The sequence below is a fragment of the Zonotrichia leucophrys genome, chromosome 8 (genome assembly GCF_028769735.1).
Source record: "Zonotrichia leucophrys gambelii isolate GWCS_2022_RI chromosome 8, RI_Zleu_2.0, whole genome shotgun sequence".
NCBI classification, from domain to species: domain Eukaryota; kingdom Metazoa; phylum Chordata; class Aves; order Passeriformes; family Passerellidae; genus Zonotrichia; species Zonotrichia leucophrys.
In genome coordinates this window covers 24901279-24923146 of record NC_088178.1, presented here as the reverse complement: position 1 = coordinate 24923146, position 21868 = coordinate 24901279, and the positions used below count along the sequence as shown (strand labels likewise).

Below are 21868 nucleotides of genomic sequence, written 5' to 3'. Positions count from 1 at the left end.
AAAACTAGTTGGAAGTGGCTGTGTTTGAGACCTTGCTCCCAAGAAGATTGTCAATATAAGTATGCTCTTAGCTACAAAAATGAGGCTATCCAGGCAAAAAACTAAATGATGCAAGGTCTCATACTGAAGTGTTCTCAAGGACAATCTGACTGGCAGCTTTTCCCTCTCCTGTGTAACAGGTTTTATGTCCTGTAGCAAAGTCTTTCCTGTGTAAGTATTTTATTGAGGATTAGTCCAAGAGAGTCAAAATGGAGCAGTGGAGAGCCTCTCCTTTGCCCTGTGTGTGGCAGCTGTATTTGACCTGGTCTCCTGTAGCAGAGCTCTGTTGGGCTGTGTGTCTGTGTGACACAGCAGAGGTGCTGCTCTGTTTGCAGCCATCCTAAAGGAGCATCTGTGGCTGTGTGCCCAGGGAGCAGGGCTTACACTGCCAGCTGGATGGATGGCCTTGGGCCAAGGAGGGAGGACAATCCCCTGGGAGCAATGGCTGTGTGAGCCTGCAGGGGGTTTGCACAGGAGCTGCCTGACCTCAGTGCTGTCTCCATTTGCCTGTGCTGCAGAATCCCCTCCAGGTGCAGGAGATGTGATTTTGTGGACCTTTGTCTCAGTAGCATAGCAACTGCCACCACTTCCCACTGCTCTGTCCCCTCTGCTTGGCTCCCTGAGCCGTGAGGGATCAGGAACTGAACCAGCTTCCCAAACAGCGCTGCAAAACAGGAGAAGCTGGAGGAGGATTTATTTTACACTGGGATCTCTGTGTTCTCTGAACCACCTCTCTGTGGGGTCCTCAGGGCTGACATGACTGGGGAGTGCTTGGAGCAGGAGTGAGACAACAGGTGGGGAAGAGAAAGGGAGGGGAGGAGCACCAGGATGAAGGTCTGCTGTTCCCTGGCTTTGGGATTCAAGCACAAATTCAGGGGCAGCCCTGCAAACACTTCCAGCCCAAGTGCTGGTGGAGCACAGCTTCAGTAATGATCAGCCATCAGAGGGATAATCAGAAATTATCTGTTCACTAGAGGGGAGAGGGAAAAGTGAAATTTAAGCAAGGGGATGGAGTTTTCTTTAAAATTTTTGTGCTCTGTCTGCCTGTGGTGATTCAAGATGCTGACCTGCAGCATCTTCAGGCAGCACAGAGGCCAGTGAGGGCTGTGCTTCTATGACAACAGCCCCACGTTCTGGACAAGTATCATTTGATCTTTTTCTCTGTGTTGTGCTTCTAACAAAGCTGCTCAAGCTGGCCACATTCTGTAATTGCTTTTTCAGCTGAGATCTGAAAGTCACATTTGTAGCCAGGTACAATTCTGATTAGAGCAATCTAGGAGGGTTAATAGGGGCAGCAGTGCTTCGGTTACAGGATCAGCTTGGAGTGTGTGCATGGGTTCTGGGCAGGCAGGGGTAGAAAGAAGATTCTGATTCCTGTATGATGAGTACAATACCTTTGTTAAAGGTCTGCCTCTGAATCTGTAAAAGATCAGGCTTCAAATGATGAGGGTTTCTCACTATTTTGAGCCTGTGTGAGTGGAATGGAGAAGTAGAGATTTTAATTATTTTTTTCTTCTTTAGCAAGTGCACAAGTATTGTCAATGCAGAGATTATAAATGAGATTACTCTCATTTGTAGAGATTATGAGATGTGTATGGGGAAGATAAATGACTCAAATGGAAAATTTTCTGTCGTCCAGTGTGGTGATGGTGCAAATCAGCTAATCACCTGATTCATAATTTTTGCAGCTGAGATTTCTAAGGATGAGGAGGCAGTAAGTGCATTGGCCTGAGTGTCTGAATGGAAGTTAGTCAGATGTTGAATTCTTCATTTTAGAAATTCCTGCCATGAACCACAACACATGGGTAGAAGAGCTGTTTTCTAATACACTAATGAGAAGAAAATTTGTGCTTGTGTTTTCTGGAGTGCTTGCAAAGGGCTGTAGACTGACTGAAGAGCAGCTGAAGTTCAGAAGAGAGTGCATCAGAATTATGCTGTATCCTACAGAGAAATACTTTTGGGAAGATTTTAATGCATTCTGTGCAGCTGTTCAGTATTGAGCTGCTGATAAATTTCTTCAGAAACTGCCCTTGTGAATGCAGTCTGTGAACGAAATGTCTGCTGCACCAGCCCTTTTCTGTGTGAGAAAGTTGCATATGTTTAATCTGAGATAAACCGTTGTGCACATTGCACTGAAGTTTAAACTAGGTTGCTTTTGGTTTCTTTCCCCTCTGCTGGAAATTTAAGTGAAGTTATCATCCCTAATTAAACTTCCTTGGGATAGCATTTTGCTTTAGAGTTGTGATTTTTGAACTGTTTTTTTGGTTTTGTTGGGTTTGTGGGGTGGTGGTGTTGTTACTGTATTTTTTCAGTGAATGGGTGAAGGTGAGACTTGCTAAGAAGGGAGGCATTTGGGCACATGCTGAGAGTAGATATTGGAGTGAGTTTTGTTCCCAAAGGTGCCTGTGAATTTGAGTTGAGGAGGAAATTCTGTGGGTGCTGGGTGAAGGAGAGACTTCTGTCACTGCTTAGTGCCTGCTGACTGCTCACGAGTAGCCCAGGCCCTGCTTTGCATAAGTAGCTGCTAATTAAACTTGTGCTGTCATTGCTCCAATTTGCAAACCTATAACTTGCTATAAGGAGCCAAGACCTTTGCTTATTTGATGTGTGGTCGTTTCAAACAGCATGAGAGATTAAAAGTATGGTATATCTGTTAAAAGGTAAAGTTTCTGTTTCCTCCTCTGTAGTAATTTGGTTGGTGTGGTTGTGTTGTGTACAACCAGAGGTGAAAATTCAGAATCTTACCTCTTCCCACCAACTGTCTGAGCTGCACACATTAGAGCAGCCAGGGCTGCTCAGGGCCCTTAATGATTCATATTCTGCTGTTGTTTTTTTGTTTCTGAATCTAAAAGGGATAATTTATCCATTTCAAATGCTGTCTGTACCCCCGTTGGAGCCCTCACGTTTTATACAGTCTTTATTCCAATTGCAGTCTTAGGAGTAGGTAGGTGTTGGATGGATTCAAAGTTTCCAGCTGAAATTCATGGTTTTTCATCTTTTCCCATTTCCTTTTGTTTTTCTTCTGTAAATGTCGAGGGAGGGAACTTTTGTAAGGATAAAATAGTGGTGGTGCATACACTGGAAATATGGATTTTCCATAGAAGTAGTAAAACCAATTATTTAGGTTTATTTACCTTGGAGGCTGCTTGATGAGTTGCATGGTTGGATGCACTGTCAAAGATTTTAGTTCTTGGTTGCAGTTTATTGGAGCAACAGAAGTGGCACCCTGCCACTGGAGTAAAGAATGCTGTTTCCCCATGAGAATTGGAACAATCTGCAGTGGCCATCTGTTATTCTGTTAAATACAAAGCAGTGCAACAGGTGTATTTCTTGGGTTTGGAAGTCTTACCAGCACGAGTGAACACTAAACAGGAATTAAAGCCAGAATTTAAAAGAAGATTGCAAAGTGTGCTCCTCTTTAGTCAGCAGATATGGTGGTTATGACATTAGAAAGTGGAGAGATAACCTAAACATATGGTACACAGTTAAGGAATACAAATGCTGAACTGCTCTTAAATCTGTTCTTTTCCCACGTTTGTCATTTTCTTAGATGGCTTCAGTAACAGATGCCAGATTCAGGCAGAAGGATACTTCAGACCAAAATTTTGATTACATGTTCAAGCTCCTGATCATTGGCAACAGCAGTGTGGGTAAAACATCCTTCCTCTTCAGATACGCCGACGACACCTTCACCCCAGCCTTTGTGAGCACGGTGGGGATCGACTTCAAGGTGAAAACAGTTTACAGGAATGACAAGAGGGTGAAGCTGCAGATCTGGGTAAGTGCCAGCACTTTCAAAGATGCTTTCTATTAATCCCAGCAGAGGTGTGATGGTAAAGTGTGGCTTGTTGGGAAGTGGGTTTTTGGGTTGGTGTAGATTTTGGTTGTTCATAAGCTGTGTGTGGCTGGGCCTTTGTGTCCCTGCAGTAACCTGAGGGAGCTCTCTTGGTGTCTGTCTCACTCCTGATGTGGTCTGAGGAGCTGCTCTGCATTTGAGTGCACTCTACACACAGCTCATGCTATCATTTTATGGCCTCTACATGAGATATTTGTATCTTCCTGGAACTCATGTACCTGCTCAGCAGCCCATTTCTACCCAATTTCTGCCCCATCTTAAGAGCTTAATCTTCTAATTGCTCTACATACACCTGGTTTGTAATTCTTTAATAATTGCATTTAAATGTCAAATTACAGTAATCACATCTGGGTTTTTTATTTATTGTGGTGATCTTGAATAGTGAGAATCTAAAATGAGGTGCTTTTTTTTTGTACTACAACTACATGATTCATTTTATTTCTGTGTTGCTGGGTACAATGTAAAACAAATTATTTAATAAAAGATCCTTTTCATGTTGTAAAATCCTGACATTGAAACTAAGGTAGGTCACCTGATGTGAAATTGATTGAATTAATTTAGGGTTTTGGCAATAAAAATGTTTTTACTTCAGGCTCTATAAGCAACTAAAGATGATTTCCATTTAGTTGGTCTTTGGGAATTTTGGAACGTGAAATTTTCTAAGAATTTGTGTAAAAGCGAGACAGAAAACACCATAAAATATTAGAGTTTTTTTCAAAGACACTGTGATTAAAGTGAATTAAGCAATAATCTTAATTAAATCTGTTAGAGGGCTTCTGGGCAAAAAGGGCTTTAATAACCTTAAACTTCTTTTGAAAAGAGATGTCAGGTGAATTCCTCACAGGGTGCAATCCCCAGGACCTGTAATATCGGAGTTACAACACTGTTGATTTAACATTTATTTTTTAATAAAAGGTACACCTAAGTGTTGGACAGTTTCCAGAGTAACTTGTGTTCTGTTCTTCTCTCTTTTTGCATGGATCCCTGACATGAGTCATGATTCAAGGACCTTAACAAAACCACTGTGTGCCTCTATCAAAACCACAGCATTTAAACATGTTTGTGTCCTGCCTGTCCTGAGATTATATTTGCCATTCAATGTGTTCTCCAGGGTACATGAAGTAATAGTGGGGTCCATTAGCATACCAAAACTATGGGTTCCTGTGTGTGGGAAGAAAGAGTTTTCATACAATTGGTTTTTTAAACTATTTATAGCTGCTGTTGAGTTTCTGGGAGTGTGGGACTCTGTGGCTCCATTAAACCCTTTGCTCTGACTTACAATTTTCCAGTTATGTTGACATTTTTTCAAATTATTTCTCCCTAAGCTTGGCATTAAGCCTTATCTGAATCAGATTTAATGTGAAAATAAGTGAAGGAGAAGGTACAAGTGTTTGACTTAACCACTTCAAATATTTTTCTAAAACCCAGAGAAAAGCACTTCTAGGAACCTGTGATGTTCTCTTCTCCACAGAGCCAGGGTTTTTTCAGTTCAGGGCTGCTTGTGGAGCTCTGAAGTGGGCGCAGCTGTGGCACACTGGAGGGGCTGTGCCAAATAACCTTGTTGTGTGCTCTGCAGTCTCAAGGTGAGAGGGGAGTTATTGCTGCTGTGCTGTGATCCAGAGGTGTGGGATCTCAGCACCTCAGGACTGAGGTGCCGAGTCACCGAGACCACCCTTGGGGGGCTCGGGAGTCCTGGAATGTTGCCAGAAGTGTCTGGTGGCTGGACTTTGATCCTACACAGGAGACGACACCTGTATGAGGATAGGAGGATTTCACCGGGGTGAATGGTGAAGGGATTAGTTAGTTAGAGAGTGAGACACAGGGTTTAGGATTTCTGTACAGGGGGGTTTAGAGAAGTAAGATGGAGGAATTGGGGCGTGTCCTGTCCTTCTTCTTCTTCTTCTTCTCCTCCATCTTCTGTGGTGATGGTGGCACTTTGAGATTGGTTGTTACTAAAAGTGCACTGGGCAATAAGGGTGAAAGGTATTGGGGAAAAATGATAAATATTGTACACGTAACAATGGGTATAAAGATAGGTGACCGCCCGGAGGGCAGGGAGTGTGCTCATGGCTGGCTGCTGAGCAGAGCTCTGTCGGGCCGAGAGAAAATCTTTTAGATAAACAATTAATAAACACAGAGACCGAGAAAAGAACTGAAGCCTCTTCTGTTCCTTTGAAACGCGGGCTGCCCCAAGGCCACCCCGGGCCTTTCCAGGCCCTCCAAACAGCCGAAAACCGGACACAGAGGGATGCACCATCAGTGGGACTTCCTTTACACTGCCTGTGTTGAACACAAGAGCAGAATTTGGGTGCAGGACCCAAATTCTTGTGTTGTCTGAAAAATTGGTGCTGCCTCAAGGGCCGAGCAGGTGCACGTGAAGGCTGACAGCTGTGTCTGTAAATGTCACTGCCCTGACTCCTGGTTTTGTTTCTCCAGCAGAAGTTGATGAGCATTTTAAAGCCAAAGATCTTGCCTTTGTGTTTGTGCTGAGTTTGAGGGAGTCTGTGTTTTGTGAATCAGGGTTTGACAGGCTGTCACATGGAATGATCAGAAGAATGCTCCTCTGTTTGGTTGTGGTGTCATTCGTGGGCCTCTTGCTTTGTTGACATTAACGCCTCCATCACCCAAATTGATATTTTAATAATCAGTTGTGCTTGTGACTAAGCAGTCTGGGAAATGATCTGCTTTGAAAAGACTTGAAAGGAATATCTCTCTAGCTTGAGAGGAACAGGACATAGCAGAGATATTCATGATGTTTTTAAGGTAGAGTGACAGCACTGCTGCTGCATATGGAAACAGTAAAATGGTTCAGAGAGGGGTTTATGAAATAATTTTTGTTGGCTTTTTTCCCCTTTCTTTGAAGAACTCCAAGATCAGTTGACTGTGCTTTAATTTCAAATATTTTCTGTCTTGTTTAGAAATGGTAGTGTTGTGCTAATAGAATAAATTAACTTTATTGAGAACATTTGTTTTGTAGTTGGATGAGACTTAGTAATTTAATATCTAATTAAAAACATTTATTACATAAATATATTAATATATTATATAGATATGTACATATCTACATGAATGTAATTCTTGGATTAGATTTTTTTTATGCCACTGCCATCTGTAATAATACTTTTATATAAAGCATCTTCCTTATGATTGGGTTGTAAGGAGCCAACTTATAATATCTCTCTGCATTTCTTGATGAATTTTGTATTCCCAGAGTTGCTAATTACTGTTTACTGGAGGAAAACTATTATATTTTCAGCTAGGTATGTTTTTTATTATAAATAAATCTCAAAGGTAACATTATTATATTCTTAGCAAATGCAGACAGTTAATACTTAATGCAGAGTTCAGGTTGCCTAGCAGCTAGAGAGGGCCACTTTGTCCAGATCCACATGGAAGCAGGGTGAATGAATAAAAGTGATTTCAGTTTTAGGTAAGAGCAAGGTGAGATTTCTTTTTCTGCCTTGTGTGCATTTGTGTGGCTGTTGCTGGTGAGGAACAGTGGTGGTGAAAATGCCAGCAGAGCTCCTGAGCAGCGTGGCCTCGGGGGGAGCTGCTGGGGGGCAGCCTCTGGCCCTTGTGCTGGCCCAGGCTGGGTTCACTGCATCAACTCCTTGCACAGTATCCTAAATTAACTGATAGAAAATCACTGGCAGGGTTCAGCCCCAAACACCCAATACACACTTTGTGTGAGGAATTTGATTACATTTCCATTATGTTTTTGTGCAGAACCTTACACAAAGGACTCTCAGCATTGATGTGATTAATTATAAACATAACTAAATACAGGGTTTGGCAGCTGATGGTACAGTTGAAACTGCTTTCAACCCCCTTTGTAAAAAGGCACAGAGATTAAATTTAACTTCAGGTTAAAAGGCAGAAAGGCTGTGATGCTCAGACAGAGGCAGCATATTTAGACTGCAGTAAGATTTTTCTTTTAAGGAGCTGTTTATCAGAATTAAACTGCTAGCATGAAGGTTTTTCCTTCTCATTAACAAAAATGTCTCTGTGGCTTAGCTGCTGAAACCTGTTGGGGTGTGAGATTAGCTTTAGTGGATGTCTGAAGCACGTGTTCCAGCTCTCAGGCACAGCTGGGGAGAGGGCACAAAGCAACATTGCTCTGGGTTTTTTTATTTTTAAATCAGAAATATGACAACTGCTAATTATACTGAGTGGCAGTTACCACTACAAAACAGAAAAGTATAAACCAAAATAACCCCCCTGCTGTGTGGCTGTCCAGAAGGCAAATACACAGTGTTTTTAACAGCTTTTTGTATCAGACATTGCCTGGATGACAGGATCATCTTGAGCAGCTCGCCTCTTAGGGAAGGGATTCAAAGCAGTAACACTGGCAACTGAGTTCCTTTTTTTTTTTTCCTTTTTTTTTTTTTTTTCAGTTACAGGAGGTAAAATTAGAACACCATCATATTTGATTGTAAATTTTAATGTTAATTGCACACTTAACCAAAAGCTAATTATGCATTTCAGATGAGAGAATCATCTATTCCCAAGGCATCCTATTCCTGTCATGGTTTTGCTAAGTTCCTTGCAAGCACTGACTTTAGGCTTGAATGCTTGCACAAAACTTGTTTCTAAAAAAAGGGATAATAAGGTTCAGTAATTAAATGTATAGATGTGATAGTGATGGGTGTCTCTAAAGCACTAATGGGCCTGATTCTGCTTTTATGGACTCACAGTTGTTGTGAAATCCTCTGATTTGCTGTTTAGAGGAAGAACTAAAATGAAGAAATTCATGATAGTGAAAAGATCAGGTTGATCCTTGTAAGGGAGTCAAGGATTACATTTTATTTGCAGCATTAAGGATTTACTGGGTCCCAGGAATGAAAATCATTGTGGGTGAGTGGATGTAAAGCACTGCTTCTCATGCTAAAATACAATGCACAATATTTGACTGGAGAAGAGATGCAGTAACAGTGTCTGTAATTCAATTCCAAGGTCTTGCTTATATCTCAAGTAATAATACTTCTGCTTTGAGAAGAACTTGGTGCTCATGCCACTCTGAATGGCTTTAAGATTAGAGTTGCAAGGGTGATCCAAAGCAGAGAAATAAAAACTTGACAAATAAGACAAAATGACTGATGGGTCAGTTACCCAACTCACTGTTGAATTTATTGAACAGCCTAAGCTTGCTGAGCAGGGCATTGCTGTGTTTGCAGTCAGACAGTTGACATGGAGGGTTTATTTCTGTTTATAGTTAATCACCTCAATCTCATTGTTATCTCATTAGAACACTGCATTACAGTGAAGGCCAAATTCAACCTCAGTCTAAGCTCTGATACCACTGCAGCCATCCCTGCTGACAAAACTGGATTTGCTCTCACTGCAGGTGTAGTGTCTCTCTCTGTGCTCCATCTTTGCAGAGTTGCTGTGCCCTTGGAGGCCTTGTTTTGTACATTTCAGTGCAATGAGACACGTTCAGAGGTACCAGGCTGTATCCAGGGGCAGTGTCGAGTGTGTTTGTTGATAAAGGGCTGTTGATAGTTCAAAGGTTTGGACCTTTCCTAGAGAAAACGGACCAATGCTGACTGTTTGTGCACTAGGGTGAAAGCTGTACATGGGAAATTTCAAGGGAAATTATTTACTTGATGAGGTGAGGCAGTTAAGCTTTGAGAGAACAAATTAATTGCCAGCCTCCTGATGCTTTGCAGTTAATGCTTTTTTACCAGAAATTCAGAATAGAGATTTTGAAGTAATTTTATATAAGGTCTGAGACTCACGTGTCTTGAAACCCTTTCCTGTTGTCCTTGTCTCATCAGAATCACCCTTATTATGATTTTCTTTCACAATTTTATCTCCTGCATAATGACTGGGTATATTCTATATTTAAATATGCTGGGTGGTCAGTTATGAGATAACACAGGGGGTGGATTTTATGAGTTCTCACAGTGTTTGTCTCAAGTGAGGTTGTATTTAGTGTGTCACATTTGGTCAGATGAGAAAATACAACTACTGTGCTTACTCACATTTATAACTTTCATGCATTGTGTTGTCTACTGCAGTGCCATGTTTATGCAACACTTGAGTACCTGAATGACTGATTTTAGAGCTCAAAAAAGGGAATCCAAACCCCCAGAAATGTTTTTCAGGGGTGAGAAATTGTACCCTGTAGCACAGCTGGAGTACCTAGGAATTTAGCAGCATGTACTTTGTGATTTATTTTCTGTTGTCCAGCTGTTCAACATCATCCTGATTGATTAAACAGCATGAACTGAGCTCCCAGAGATAAGCACTAATTTTCTGTGTTCTGTTGCACTGGAGGCATTGGACTCTGCAGACAGAAGGAAACATTTGTGAGAAGCACCAGAAACTGGACAAAAAAGCAGCACATTCCTGCAGTGTGGAGAACTGGGAGGTTTATAGTTTGCTGGTTAGGCTCTTCCATCTGCAGAGCAATGTAATATTTACCAGGTGACTCTGATCTCAACTCACATTTCTGGTGAGCTGTTCTGGCTGCCCAGCAAATAATGAGAGTGACAAAGCAGGAAACATAAATCCTGCTTGGGGTAAGAGTAGCAGCTTAGCACCTTGCATTTTATGGCTGGGGTCACTCCACTGCAGCCCAAAAGTGTACCCCAAGCATCCCAGTGTATCCTCCTCTGCTTCTGCCACAGTGTGGGTTTGCAGCATTGCTGAGATGTTCCTCCATCAGAATGGAGCTGCCAGTCCCAAGCGTCTGTGGGATCTCAGCACCTCAGGACTGAGGTGCCGAGTCACCGAGACCACCCTTGGGGGGCTCGGGAGTCCTGGAATGTTGCCAGAAGTGTCTGGTGGCTGGACTTTGATCCTACACAGGAGACGACACTTGTATGAGGATAGGAGGATTTCACCGGGGTGAATGGTGAAGGGATAAGTTAATTAGAGAGTGAAACACAGGGTTTAGGATTTCTGTACAGGGGGGTTTAGAGAAGTAAGATGGAGGAATTGGGGCGTGTCCTGTCCTTCTTCTTCTTCTTCTTCTCCTCCATCTTCTGTGGTGATGGTGGCACTTTGGGATTGGTCATTACTAAAAGTGCACTGGGCAATAAGGGTGAAAGGTATTGGGAAAAATGATAAATATTGTACACGTAACTTTGGGTATAAAGATAGGTGACTGCCCGGAGGGCAGGGAGTGTGCTCATGGCTGGCTGCTGAGCAGAGCTCTGTCGGGCTGAGAGAAAATCTTTTAGATAAACAATTAATAAACACAGAGACCGAGAAAAGAACTGATCCTCTTCTCATCCTTTGAAACGCGGGCTGCCCCAAGGCCACCCCGGGCCTTTCCAGGCCATCCAAACAGCCGAAAACCGGACAGCGTCCGGCTCGGCTCACACATGGCACCCTGTGCTTCTGTTGTGCACTTGCCTCTTGCTTGAAAATTCCTCCAGTATTGCCAGTTCTGCTTTGCATCCATTTCTCTGCTAATCAAATACTCACTGCTTCACTACTAATTTGTGTTAGAAGCTGAAACAGGAGGTGGCAGGAGTGTTTGAAACTTGAGGGGAGCAGGTGTAAGTGCAGCAGATAAACACTGTGTTATGAGCTGCTGTGCTTCATTAACTCAAGTACCTTCATGTGATCTATGACTGAAGTGATTGAACTTTGTGTACTACTCAAAGGAGGCTCGATGGTGGTATTTTCTCAGCCAGATTCTGGCTGCTTTGTCGCTCTGACAAGCTCACCCAGACATCTGCAGCAGTGCTGGAGGGTGAAGCCGCGGCGAGAGAGGATCCGTGTGCGCACAGATGCTGCTGGCGCTGCCGGCTTTTGCTGTCCCTCTGCTTTCCTTGCAGCCAGAGCAATAAAGCACACCATGCAGGGGAGCTGTGCAGAGCGTGTTTACGAGGCAGAGCACTCACCCTACTGCTGGTTTGGCTTTTGCCTGTGCTCATTCCAGGGCTCACCTGCTGCTTCCCCTCGGCGCGTCCCTGGGTCGGCGCTGCCTCCGTGGCACTTGTGAAGTTGCTGCGTGCTCAGTGCCATGGAAACTGGATCCTGCTCTGCTGCCTGCCAGCGGGCACCAAGCCTGCCCAGTTGTGAAAGGAGTGCTCCAAGTGCCAAATTGTGCTAGACTGGCATGAGTCAGCTTTGAGAAGTCCAGGTGAAGTCCTTTACCAAGGACTGCAAGTCTTTTCTTTTGAGGGAAGAAAGAGAAATAACTCCCATCAAATGTGTTTTGGATTTTTTTTTTGAACTCTAAAAGGCTAAAAAATGTGTTTTCATTGGAATTACCACCAAGTGCTAAATTGCTTTCTTGCTCTGCAGTTTAACTTGATGCTGTACACATTTCTGTAAGGCTGGGCTACTTTTCCCATTGTTTCCTCTTTGTGTTGTGCACCCTGGCTTGCTCTTGGAGAGGTTAGAGGGCACCTTTGTGAGCACTTTTGCACTAACTGCAAGGTGAATTCTTGCAGAGTACTGTCATAACAACATTTAAAATTGTGGAGTTGTGTCTAAGAGTGAGCAAGTAGAGCTGGGGAAAAGTGAGGAATTCTTGTTTGCTTTTTACAGAAGAAATACTCTTGACTGTGATAAAGCACACAGGTGCACCACTTAATTACATGGAATAATAACACTGAAAATTTACAGCAAGCAAAGGTAATTAAGGAATGCATTTTTTAAGTCTTTGATGTACAAGAGTGGAATGATGGACCAGAATAACTTCTGTGCCTCTGTTACCCTCTCCTGGCCCTCACTGGGTTGCAGAACCACCAGCACTGTGAGGGCTGGTACTGTGAGAGCAGTGTAGTGAGACACTGGGGTGAAGTTGTCAGAAAGAAGGAAGGTTGTGCTCAGTGCAGCATGATGGGGCTTGCAGCAAGCCTGGCTTAGCTAAAACACAGCTTCAGCTGGCTCTGCTGGGCCCCCTCCACCTCTGGAGTCCTGTGCAGACAACTCCACTGTGCAGTGCTGATGTGTCCTGAAGGGAGCAAGAGAGTGCAGTGAAAACTGGGGCAAAACTTGTGTAGAACCGAAGCAGGACCATGACAAGAAAAACCCCAGTGCCTGTAATGAATACATTAATTACAGTGCAAAACAGCACCAAAAAGAGCAGTGCTGGAAATGCTGGCTTGCAAGCAGCAAGGAGTGGTCCTGAGCAGCAATCCCAGAGGGGCTGGAGGGGTGGAATTGCTGTTGCAGAAGTGTCTGTGTGAATTCCAGGTGGATTCCAGCCCTCCTGGGAGTGGCTGGTGTCTGGGCTTCCCGAGATGGAAGTGGATTTATATTTGGCAAATCTCTTCAGCTGGTTTTTCTACACCCTTCCTCACCAAACCCCTTCTCTAGTTGTTTTCCTAAGTGTGAGAGTGAAGCACAAAAGGGACTTGAATGGTTTGGCTGATTATGGGATCTCAGAGCTTCAGATGAGCAGTATTTCTGTACTGATGCTCATTCTGACTGCTGTGGTATAATTATGCAACTGCTGCAAACCCATACCTGTTTAAGGTGCCTTATCCCAGCTAAAATGATCTTCTCTTTTAGAAGAATGACCTTCATATTGAAAACAGCATGCAACAAGAGTCACTACTGCAAAGATATTAAATGAGGTAAATCTGCGAGAACTGCTTAGTCCCTCTTGAATTTTTTGGGAATTGGAAGTGTAAGATTAGTAATTTCCTTCCAGTTGCACTGGTTAATGATTTTAGGGAAAAGCAAACTCTTGCAAGGGAAGAATCTGCATAAAGTCCTCCTCTGTGGTGTGCTTTCTACTGTTCTGAGTTGCACATGCCACAGTAGCATGTTCAGAGCTGTGGCCATCATTCTGAGGTCTTGGAAATGTTTGAAATTACTTCAGTTTTCCTGCTAAAATTCTGATATAAATATGTATAGGAGCTACTTAGTGTTCAAGAGACTGCAAGAAATCTAAAGGGAACAAATTGAGTAAAAATACACCACTGTCATGGCAAAACTATTATTTCAGTAATCTTTCACCTAAATCTGGAATTGGTCTTGGTCTACAGAATATTTACTGCTTTAACAGGGAATTTCACCTGAGTGAGTGGAACTTGCTGAATCTGGCTGCCAGTTGGACACAGCAGCACCTTTGCATCAGTGTAACATCAGCTCCAAGTGATTTGTCAGTTCTCCCATCTGCAGCAGGGGCTTTGGGAATGCTCCCTTGCCCACCTGGCTGGCAGACCAGGAAGCAGTTGTGTGTCAAAGCCTGATGTTGCTAAGTGATGGCAAAGTAGCCACCTGCCTTAGCATTTACAAACCCCAGTGCTCAAACAGAAGGAAATGAATAGCTTTATTTTCCATTCACTGCATGTAAGGTGTTTATTCACTCTGGTCCTGAAAGTATCAAACATATGCATCCCTTTTACTCCAGCTGGAATCTTCAGGGCTTTCAAGTCCCTGGAGTGGCAGCTGATAATTCTGCTTGAGAATGCATCCTCCAAATAATGTTGGATTACCCTATAGCTGTGAGAGACACTGCAGTCAGTTTGATGATTAAAAAAATACAGACTTTAAAAAAAACCAAACCAAAAACCCAATACAAAACCAAACTGCTTTTTATCACCTAATACAAAGGCAGGGAAGAGGTGGTATTTTTTTAGTTGGTTATAATGTCAGAATCCATGCAATGTCCCTCTTTATCTTTTCCCTCCTTTTTATTTTTTTTTAAGCTATAGCCTATGTGGCCAAGAAAATTGTAGCATTGATTTATTTTCTTACTATATTTTTTGTGAAAGAGGCTGAGAAGAAATACAGGTTATCAGACTTGGTAACTACTCTGGGACTGTTACCAGGAAATGGGAGAAGTAGGAGATCTTTCACTTCTTGTCTACTTTATTTTACAGATATTAAAAAAAATTTATAAAGGCTTAATTGCCCTCATGCCACAGGTGAGTCTGCTGTGTTCTGCTAAAATCCATCTGCTCAATAAAGTACTTGTTCAAAATAATCTCTCAAAGGGAAATGCTGAGTGACTTTTGCAGCCATGACTCATTGGATCTTCATTTTTTAAATGAAAAGATTCCCAAGACATATTAAGATCTCATCTATTAAATTCTTGATTAATAACAACAAGAGTATTAGTTTGATAGTGTGTCAAGGCTTGAGGGATTCATATAACCAGTGTTCTCTCTTCAGAACTGAAAATAGTTCATTTTTTCACTGAGAAGGACCTGACAAAGACCCAGGTTTGGAACTAGAGGCCCTCACCTGAGAGAATGGAAGCTTTGCAGTAGTTGTCTCCCTGTGGGATGCAGTCAGGAATCCAGCTCCCCAAAGGAATTGGTCCTCCCTTCATCCAGAGGATGTGGAGCCCCTGTGTGTGTGCAGAAGGATCAGGGGTTTTCAGGAATGAAATCTGTACTGACATCAGTGATTACTTCCTACTCCTAAAAAATGAGCTCTTCCTGAGTTTTACAGTTCTGCCCAACACGGATTTGGATTTGAATTTGAATTGGAGCAGTTTCTAGCAAGGCTTTCTGAGCCCAGAGAAGCTCTCTTCCAGAGTCAGGAGTGTGTCCTGTGTAAGGAAGTCTCCTCTCTTGGGAGTCTCGGTGCCTTGGTTCTCAGCTTTGGCAGTCCCAAAGTGTCACTCAGCTCCCACAGGCAGCTATAAAACCCTGTAAGTTTAGCTTTGCTCTTATGATTGATCTCTTCATTCACTCTGAGTAATGAATGGAACAGAAAATTGTGTTTCTTTGTTTTATTGAGTAATGAAAGGGAAAATTGTGCTTCCTTTACTAAACAACCATTGCCAAAAATAGCAATTGCAAAAATACCTGACTATATTTTATCTGTCTCTTCTTCCTTACTATTATTTTACTACACTAAATGCAATCTTTTTTTTTTCCCCCTTTGGATTTCTTTCCATCTTTGTGCCCTGAAGCTGCAAACAGCAAATTTTATGAGTCATATAAATGTTCTGAGACATCAAATTAAGTACAAACTGGAGAATGAGTTCTCAAAAGGTTGTGAATGCTGCTGACGTCAATCTCAGATAGAAATAAAAAAGAAGATATGGCTGGCAGATCCTGTGAGCAGGACTGTAAGCACACTTATGCTAATTCTGTTGTTGGAGGAGAAATTGTGTTTTTATAAATGAAGGCGATAGTCCCAACTGAAGACTTAGCAGGCATTCATCTCAGTAACTAGATGATCTTGAGCTTTCATACTTTATGCTGAAATTTGCCTTCAGCAGATTCAAACAAAATTGCTTGGAAGTGACTAAAAAGAATGGCAGCATGCTTTCTGCTTTTCCAGCTTGTAATATAATTCAGTTTTCCAGCTCTGCTTCTGCAGAATTCCTCCTTCAAAGTGACATTGCAAAGTATGGGGTTTTCTGATGAACAGAAGGCTGTGATGAACCTAGTTAAGAGATTTTTCTTGATTGTCTCTGGCAGAGAGCAGAATTTTGAAAGTAGCAAGGAGTCATGAAAGTCAATATGTCTTATGAATTATTTTGATAACATGAAACATTTATCTTGCAGAAAGCTGCTAGTAAGACTGTTTTTTGAAGTTAAATGCATGCAGATTGCATATCCATATTGATGTGATGATACTATTGAAACTTTCCATAGGTGCAGTGAGAAGAGTGCAAGAAATGACTAAAGGAAAGGGATGCTTGTCTTGTGGAAACTACAGGGACGTTATTTGTTGTTAGCTTATCAGTGCAGAATGTTTTTATGTGTGGCCATGCTTTGCCTTTAATGAGTGCAGCAGTTCAAAACTGACAGATAACTGATGTGTTTGTTGACTTCTTTATCCTACCTCCATTCAGGTGGTTCACTGGAAGCCTGCATCCAATTGTTAATTATTAGTGCTGCAGTGATCACTCTGACTCTGGATGTGTTTTGACCAAAGATATGTTTCCAGTGGTGAAACAGGAGTTTAAGATGTTTAGCCCTTTTTCAAAGCAAGCTGTCTTTTGGAGAGGATCTTACAGCAGCAGGTACAACAGTGCCAGGCTCAGAGAGACCAAAGTGAATTGAAGTGAGCCCAGAGGTATTGAAGGAGCAAGGTAATGTGATTGCTGCTTAACTGGATCAGGGCAGCAGAGGAAATGCCTCCACCAGGTATCTGTATTGCTGTGCTCAGGTGCCTTCCTGATGCTGTGAAGAACTTTTGACAGATTGCTGTGGGAAGTCAGTTTTCAGACTGGTGGCACAGCAGGTATCTGGGTATGAAATATTGCAGTCAAGGCCAGTATGAAAATAAACAAGAAATATCCCTTCAAGTTTAGAGATTAAATACAGGCTGGATTTACCTGCAGGAGCTCAGCAGGAAAGTAATGAAGTGGGACTGTCTGGCTGGGTACTCAGTGCAAAATGTGCTTTTGCTTTGATGCTGAGAGTGCAGGGAAAGAAGTTCTGGCTCTTGAAGAGTGTGCACACTGTTCTGGGAATAGAAATAACAAAGGAGAGCAGCTCCAGGGGTTGGTGGTGCTGCCAGCTCAGGGGACACCAGAGTGAGCCTGTCTCAAGGCTCAGGCTTCAGTCACAGGCTCCTTCTGGAAGTGGGACCAAACTCCATCCATTTCAGTCATTTTTCTGCCATAACTCCTTGGTCACCACTGAAAGGAAGAAGTAGGCAGTGATGGGAAATAATGTGGTTGAAAAGGTATCAGCCACCAAGGTAGGAGATAACATGTCTGAGGTATGTGCTGACAGTAGAATTCTAAGGCTTCTGACCAAAAATGATCAGAGATCATCTGGAACTCACTGTGTACAATTTCATCGGTCAGCAAGGGACCTGTGAGGGATGAGGTCCTTTAAATTACACCTGTAGGGTTAAGAAAAAGTTTTAAATTGAGAGTCTGTGAGGGATAAAAAAGGATCTCGGGAATTTGCCTGATTCTGAGTGGAGGAGGAAGAGAGGCTTTAGTGTTTCAGTTATAGGAATATTTTGGTAATGCAGAGGTTGTCCACCACAAGCTGATGTATTGGAGATTGGCTTCTAAGTTAGGAAAGTGTTTCCCCTGCTATGTTACTTAAGTTTTTCATGATTATACTTCTCTATTGCATAAACATCCATTTCAGATTGCTGTTTAGATCAGAAGCTTCCACTGTTCAGGACAGGATGCTGAAACACTTGAGCTGCTAATCTGAGCTGGCATGGTGATTTCTTTACCCCATGGTGGTTCCTCTACCCCATGGTGAATGAGCTAGAGACAGAGAAGCATTTCTATTTCCTGAAGCTTCATGTTTCTGATTAACCTGCATAAAAATGAGTATCTGCTGAATTTATGCTTATCAGAATTCCTAAACAACTCTTCTGCCTCCAGCAGTGACACTCGATTATGTTTCTCACTCCTAAGCCTCTTAGAGGTTTAGCATTTATGAATCCTCTCTAATACTTTGCTTGACACATTTGGTTAGGCATATGACAGTGATCAGCTGAGAGAAAAACAAGTCATCTCATCAAGTACAAATTGAGGCTTCTGGTAAGGAGGGTGGAGAGGCAAGCTAAGGTTTCCTGCTGTTTGAAGTCAGAATAGAACAGGTTGTTAAAATAACTGTAATGCATTTAATATAAAAACAGACTATGTGTCCCCTTCCCAGGCAGCTTCAGAGAGTCCACCACAGCTGGTTTTGTGAGCAGTTGGAGGAGGGAGGCTGAGGACTGGGTGACTGAGGAGAGGTGCTCAGCTCTGGTGCCTCAGGATGCCGAGCACACTGAGGGTGTGTATCTTACATTTGATATTGCTTCTGCAGCTGAGCTGTGGGGTAAAACCCAGACCCAGGGCTCTGAAGGGCTGCCCCCCCAGTGCCTCTGCAGTGCAGAGTAGGTGATGTAGTGGTGAGGAGGCAGCCCTGGTGCTGACTGGGGTGGTGGCTCCTGCAGCCCCTTGGTGCTCACTCACTCCTGACCCTCCTGCCCAGAGAAACTCAGCAGTGGCTGCTGCTCAGCCAGCCTGGGTAACCTCTCAGCAGTGCCTTCAGAAGGCTCCTAAGCATTCCTGCAATGCCAATGATGTTAAGAAGTAGTTGGTATTGTAAGCAGGTGCTTCCAGCTCGGCATACCTCGACAATTTGACAGCAGCCAGATGTTTAACTAGGTGGAGTAAGCGACGACTCAAAATGCCATCATATAAATCTTGCAAATGGTACCACAGCTGAGCCTCTGGGTGTGCCTGGTGAATTGTGATTTCTCAGAGGTCCTGTTTGATCAGAGACTGAGCTCTTCCTTTAACCTGTGATTGGATCCCACAGAGACAGCAGGTATTGTGATGCATCACTAGTGACTAATTTCAACAAGTCATTTAATTGCTCCTTTGGAGCTACACGAGGCTGGTTGAAAATAGTTAAATGTTGGTGTTTTAGTGGAAATTGTCCTAATATTGCCATGAAATAGAGCTGCAGAAAGAAGCTTCCTACAGCTGCACAGTCTTGCTTTGGTATACATTTCAGCCAGCATATGGTGTGCATTTTAACTGAACACATGGAGAACTAATTTGATTTGAGTTGATTGATTTTGATTACTGGCATGAGGATATGCTAATGAGAAACAATCCAGCATGTCTAAAAGATTGTTTAAATTTCTGGCACAGCTGATACATGTTTGTATCATATGCATGAAAAGTAGGGGAGAAAATGTTGTCTATTTGGAAATTTTTCTCAGTGGTTACTCTGTGGTGAACAGGAGGAGACACATTATTCTGATTGCAGCTTGACAACACATTCTTCTATCAGTACCAATTACAACTGATTGAATATGTCTAGCTAGGACAGGTGAAGTTTTTGAATCAGGAAATGGGTAGTACTGGTAGCTGTAACAAACCTCAAGCCATTTTTCAAGAAAACTTCTGCTTGGATCAGGAGTTGAATCTAAAAAGTTTCAGAAGGAGGTTGTTGACTAGAGATGTGTGAGGTCTAGGAGACCAGCTCAGACCAATGTCTTTGAAATTGGTTTATTAGTTTTCAATTTACTGGAGCCTGTTCAGTTTAGATGTTCGTGTACATGTGGCTTAGGGAGAAAAATCGTAATATCATAGTAGAGGATTTTCAGAGAAGGTGGATTATTGGATGCAACATCTCAAACCTGAGGCTAAATACTTGTGAGCATTCAGTTACAGGTAGGAACCTTGCTGTTGTTTTGTGTGGGTATGAACCAGCCAAGGTATGAAGTGCTGCTCTTTGAAAAGCAGCAGAACACCTTCCTTGATGTATTTATTCCTCCTGCACTCCCAAAAAGTCACATCAACTTATGTAGATTGGGGTCCTGCAAATGCTGAACAAACATGCATCACTCTAAATATACAGCTTAAAACAGTGGAGCTGGTTGTTCTACTCTTAGGAATATGGATTGGAATAAAAATCTTTCCAAGTGGTCAGTAAATGAAGCTGGGTCATAGCGAGTCAGTTGCTCTTGTTATGGGAGACTTAAAATCACAGAGCTGGTTAGGTTGGAAAAGACCTCTGAGATGGAGTCCAGCTGTTTACCCAGCACTGCCAAGCCCACCACTAACTAATTTCCTCAGGTGCCACATCCACCTGAGGTCTTTTAAACACCCCCAGGGATGGTGACTCCACCTCTTCTGTGGACAGCCTGTTCCAGTGCCTTACCACCCTTCAGTGAAGAAGTTTTTCTCAATATCCAATTTAAACCTCTGCTTGTGCAACTTGAAGCTATTTTCCCTTATTCTGTCACTTTTTACCAGGAAACAGAGCCTGATCCCCACCTGGCTACAGCCTCCTTTCAGGGAGTTGTGAGAGTGCACAGGTCCTCCTGAGTCTCCTTTTCTCCAGGCTGAGCACCCCCAGCTCCCTCAACTGCTCCTCACTTGCTCTTCCCCAGCTCCACTGCTCTTCTCCAGACATGACTGATATCCAAGCCCCAGAGTGATTTCCACCTAGCCAAAAATACCCACTTCATCAAGGAGCTATAAAATCTTATTTATATAAGAACATTAAATGATAATCCACCACATAGTAATTGATAGCAACTGATCTGAGTGACTTATGCAAATAATCACTATAGACACAGCTGCTGCAGGAGAGGAAAAGGAGTGGGATGCTTTACAGCCATCTCTGCATGGTGTTTCTCACACAGGACTTGAGTAATCACACTGCCTCTGTGCAGCTACCAAGGTGAGCCATATAAATAACATTTATTTGAGTAAACAGGAGCCTCCTGTATTAAACCTGAGTTGGAGGAGGGGAGCTCTGCTTCTTTTCTCCCTGCTCTGAGGTTCTGCAGTGGGGTCAGACCTTCTGCGTAGGCACAAAACTACTGCTCAGGGAGAAGAAATTCCCAGGTAAGATAAGCACAGTGCCACAAATGTCAGAGCTGCCGTTGCTTTGTCCCAGAGCAGCTCCAAGGTGATCACAGTGCTTGCTGCACTGTTGGCAGCACAGCTGGCAGTACTGCCTGTGAGGCTGCTTTGGGACTCTGCAGTTCTCTCCCCTTCAGGCACTGTGATGTGTGAGGGGAGGAGATGGCACCCCTGAGAAGCACAAAGTCCCACTGATGTGTGACATGTTGCTCTGTTGCTAAGTGGGGTGTTCTCCTTGGGTACACAACAACACAACCTGGCTTTTGTGCCTTTGCTGTATGCTGTGCAGGAGTGGTTCATGGGATGTGAGCACAGTTGCTAAGATCAGGGAGAGGTTTGCTGGTATTTAATCTGCTCCTGTCAAGCAGCAGGATGGTATCTCCTCCTGGATGTAGCAGATGACAGCCTTGATGTGTCCATGAGGCAGTTTCTATAGGATATTTGGAATGTATAGCTTGTCAGTTAACACCTGGCTTCATGCAGGTGGGTAAGCAGATGGGCAGTAAAGGTAAATGAACTATACTCTATATATGAACCTGGCAAACCTAATTCTTTGTGGCCAAAACAATCTGTATTTCAATGTAATACCTCCAGTCTGTATTTCAGTATGAATGAATAGCTACCTCCAGGCTGGTGTTTCTTTTCTTTTTGCTCTTTTTCCTTTTCCTTTTTCTCTTATATATTAACTCTTCATTCCTTAATAAGAACACTAACTAGTCCTGGAATGGCTTTGTCATACTGTGTCTATAGATGCC

At 42.9% G+C, this 21868-nt stretch overlaps 1 protein-coding gene across 2 annotated transcripts in view; it reads left to right on the top strand.

Annotated features, from left to right (window-relative positions):
* RAB3B (RAB3B, member RAS oncogene family) overlaps positions 1-21868 on the top strand; it is a 53999-nt gene that overhangs the window by 6572 nt on the left and 25559 nt on the right. For both annotated transcript variants that reach the window (XM_064719717.1, XM_064719716.1), the window contains one exon: positions 3590-3817. In XM_064719717.1, coding sequence (XP_064575787.1) covers positions 3590-3817 — 228 coding nt within the window. The remainder of the gene's footprint in view (positions 1-3589; positions 3818-21868) is intronic.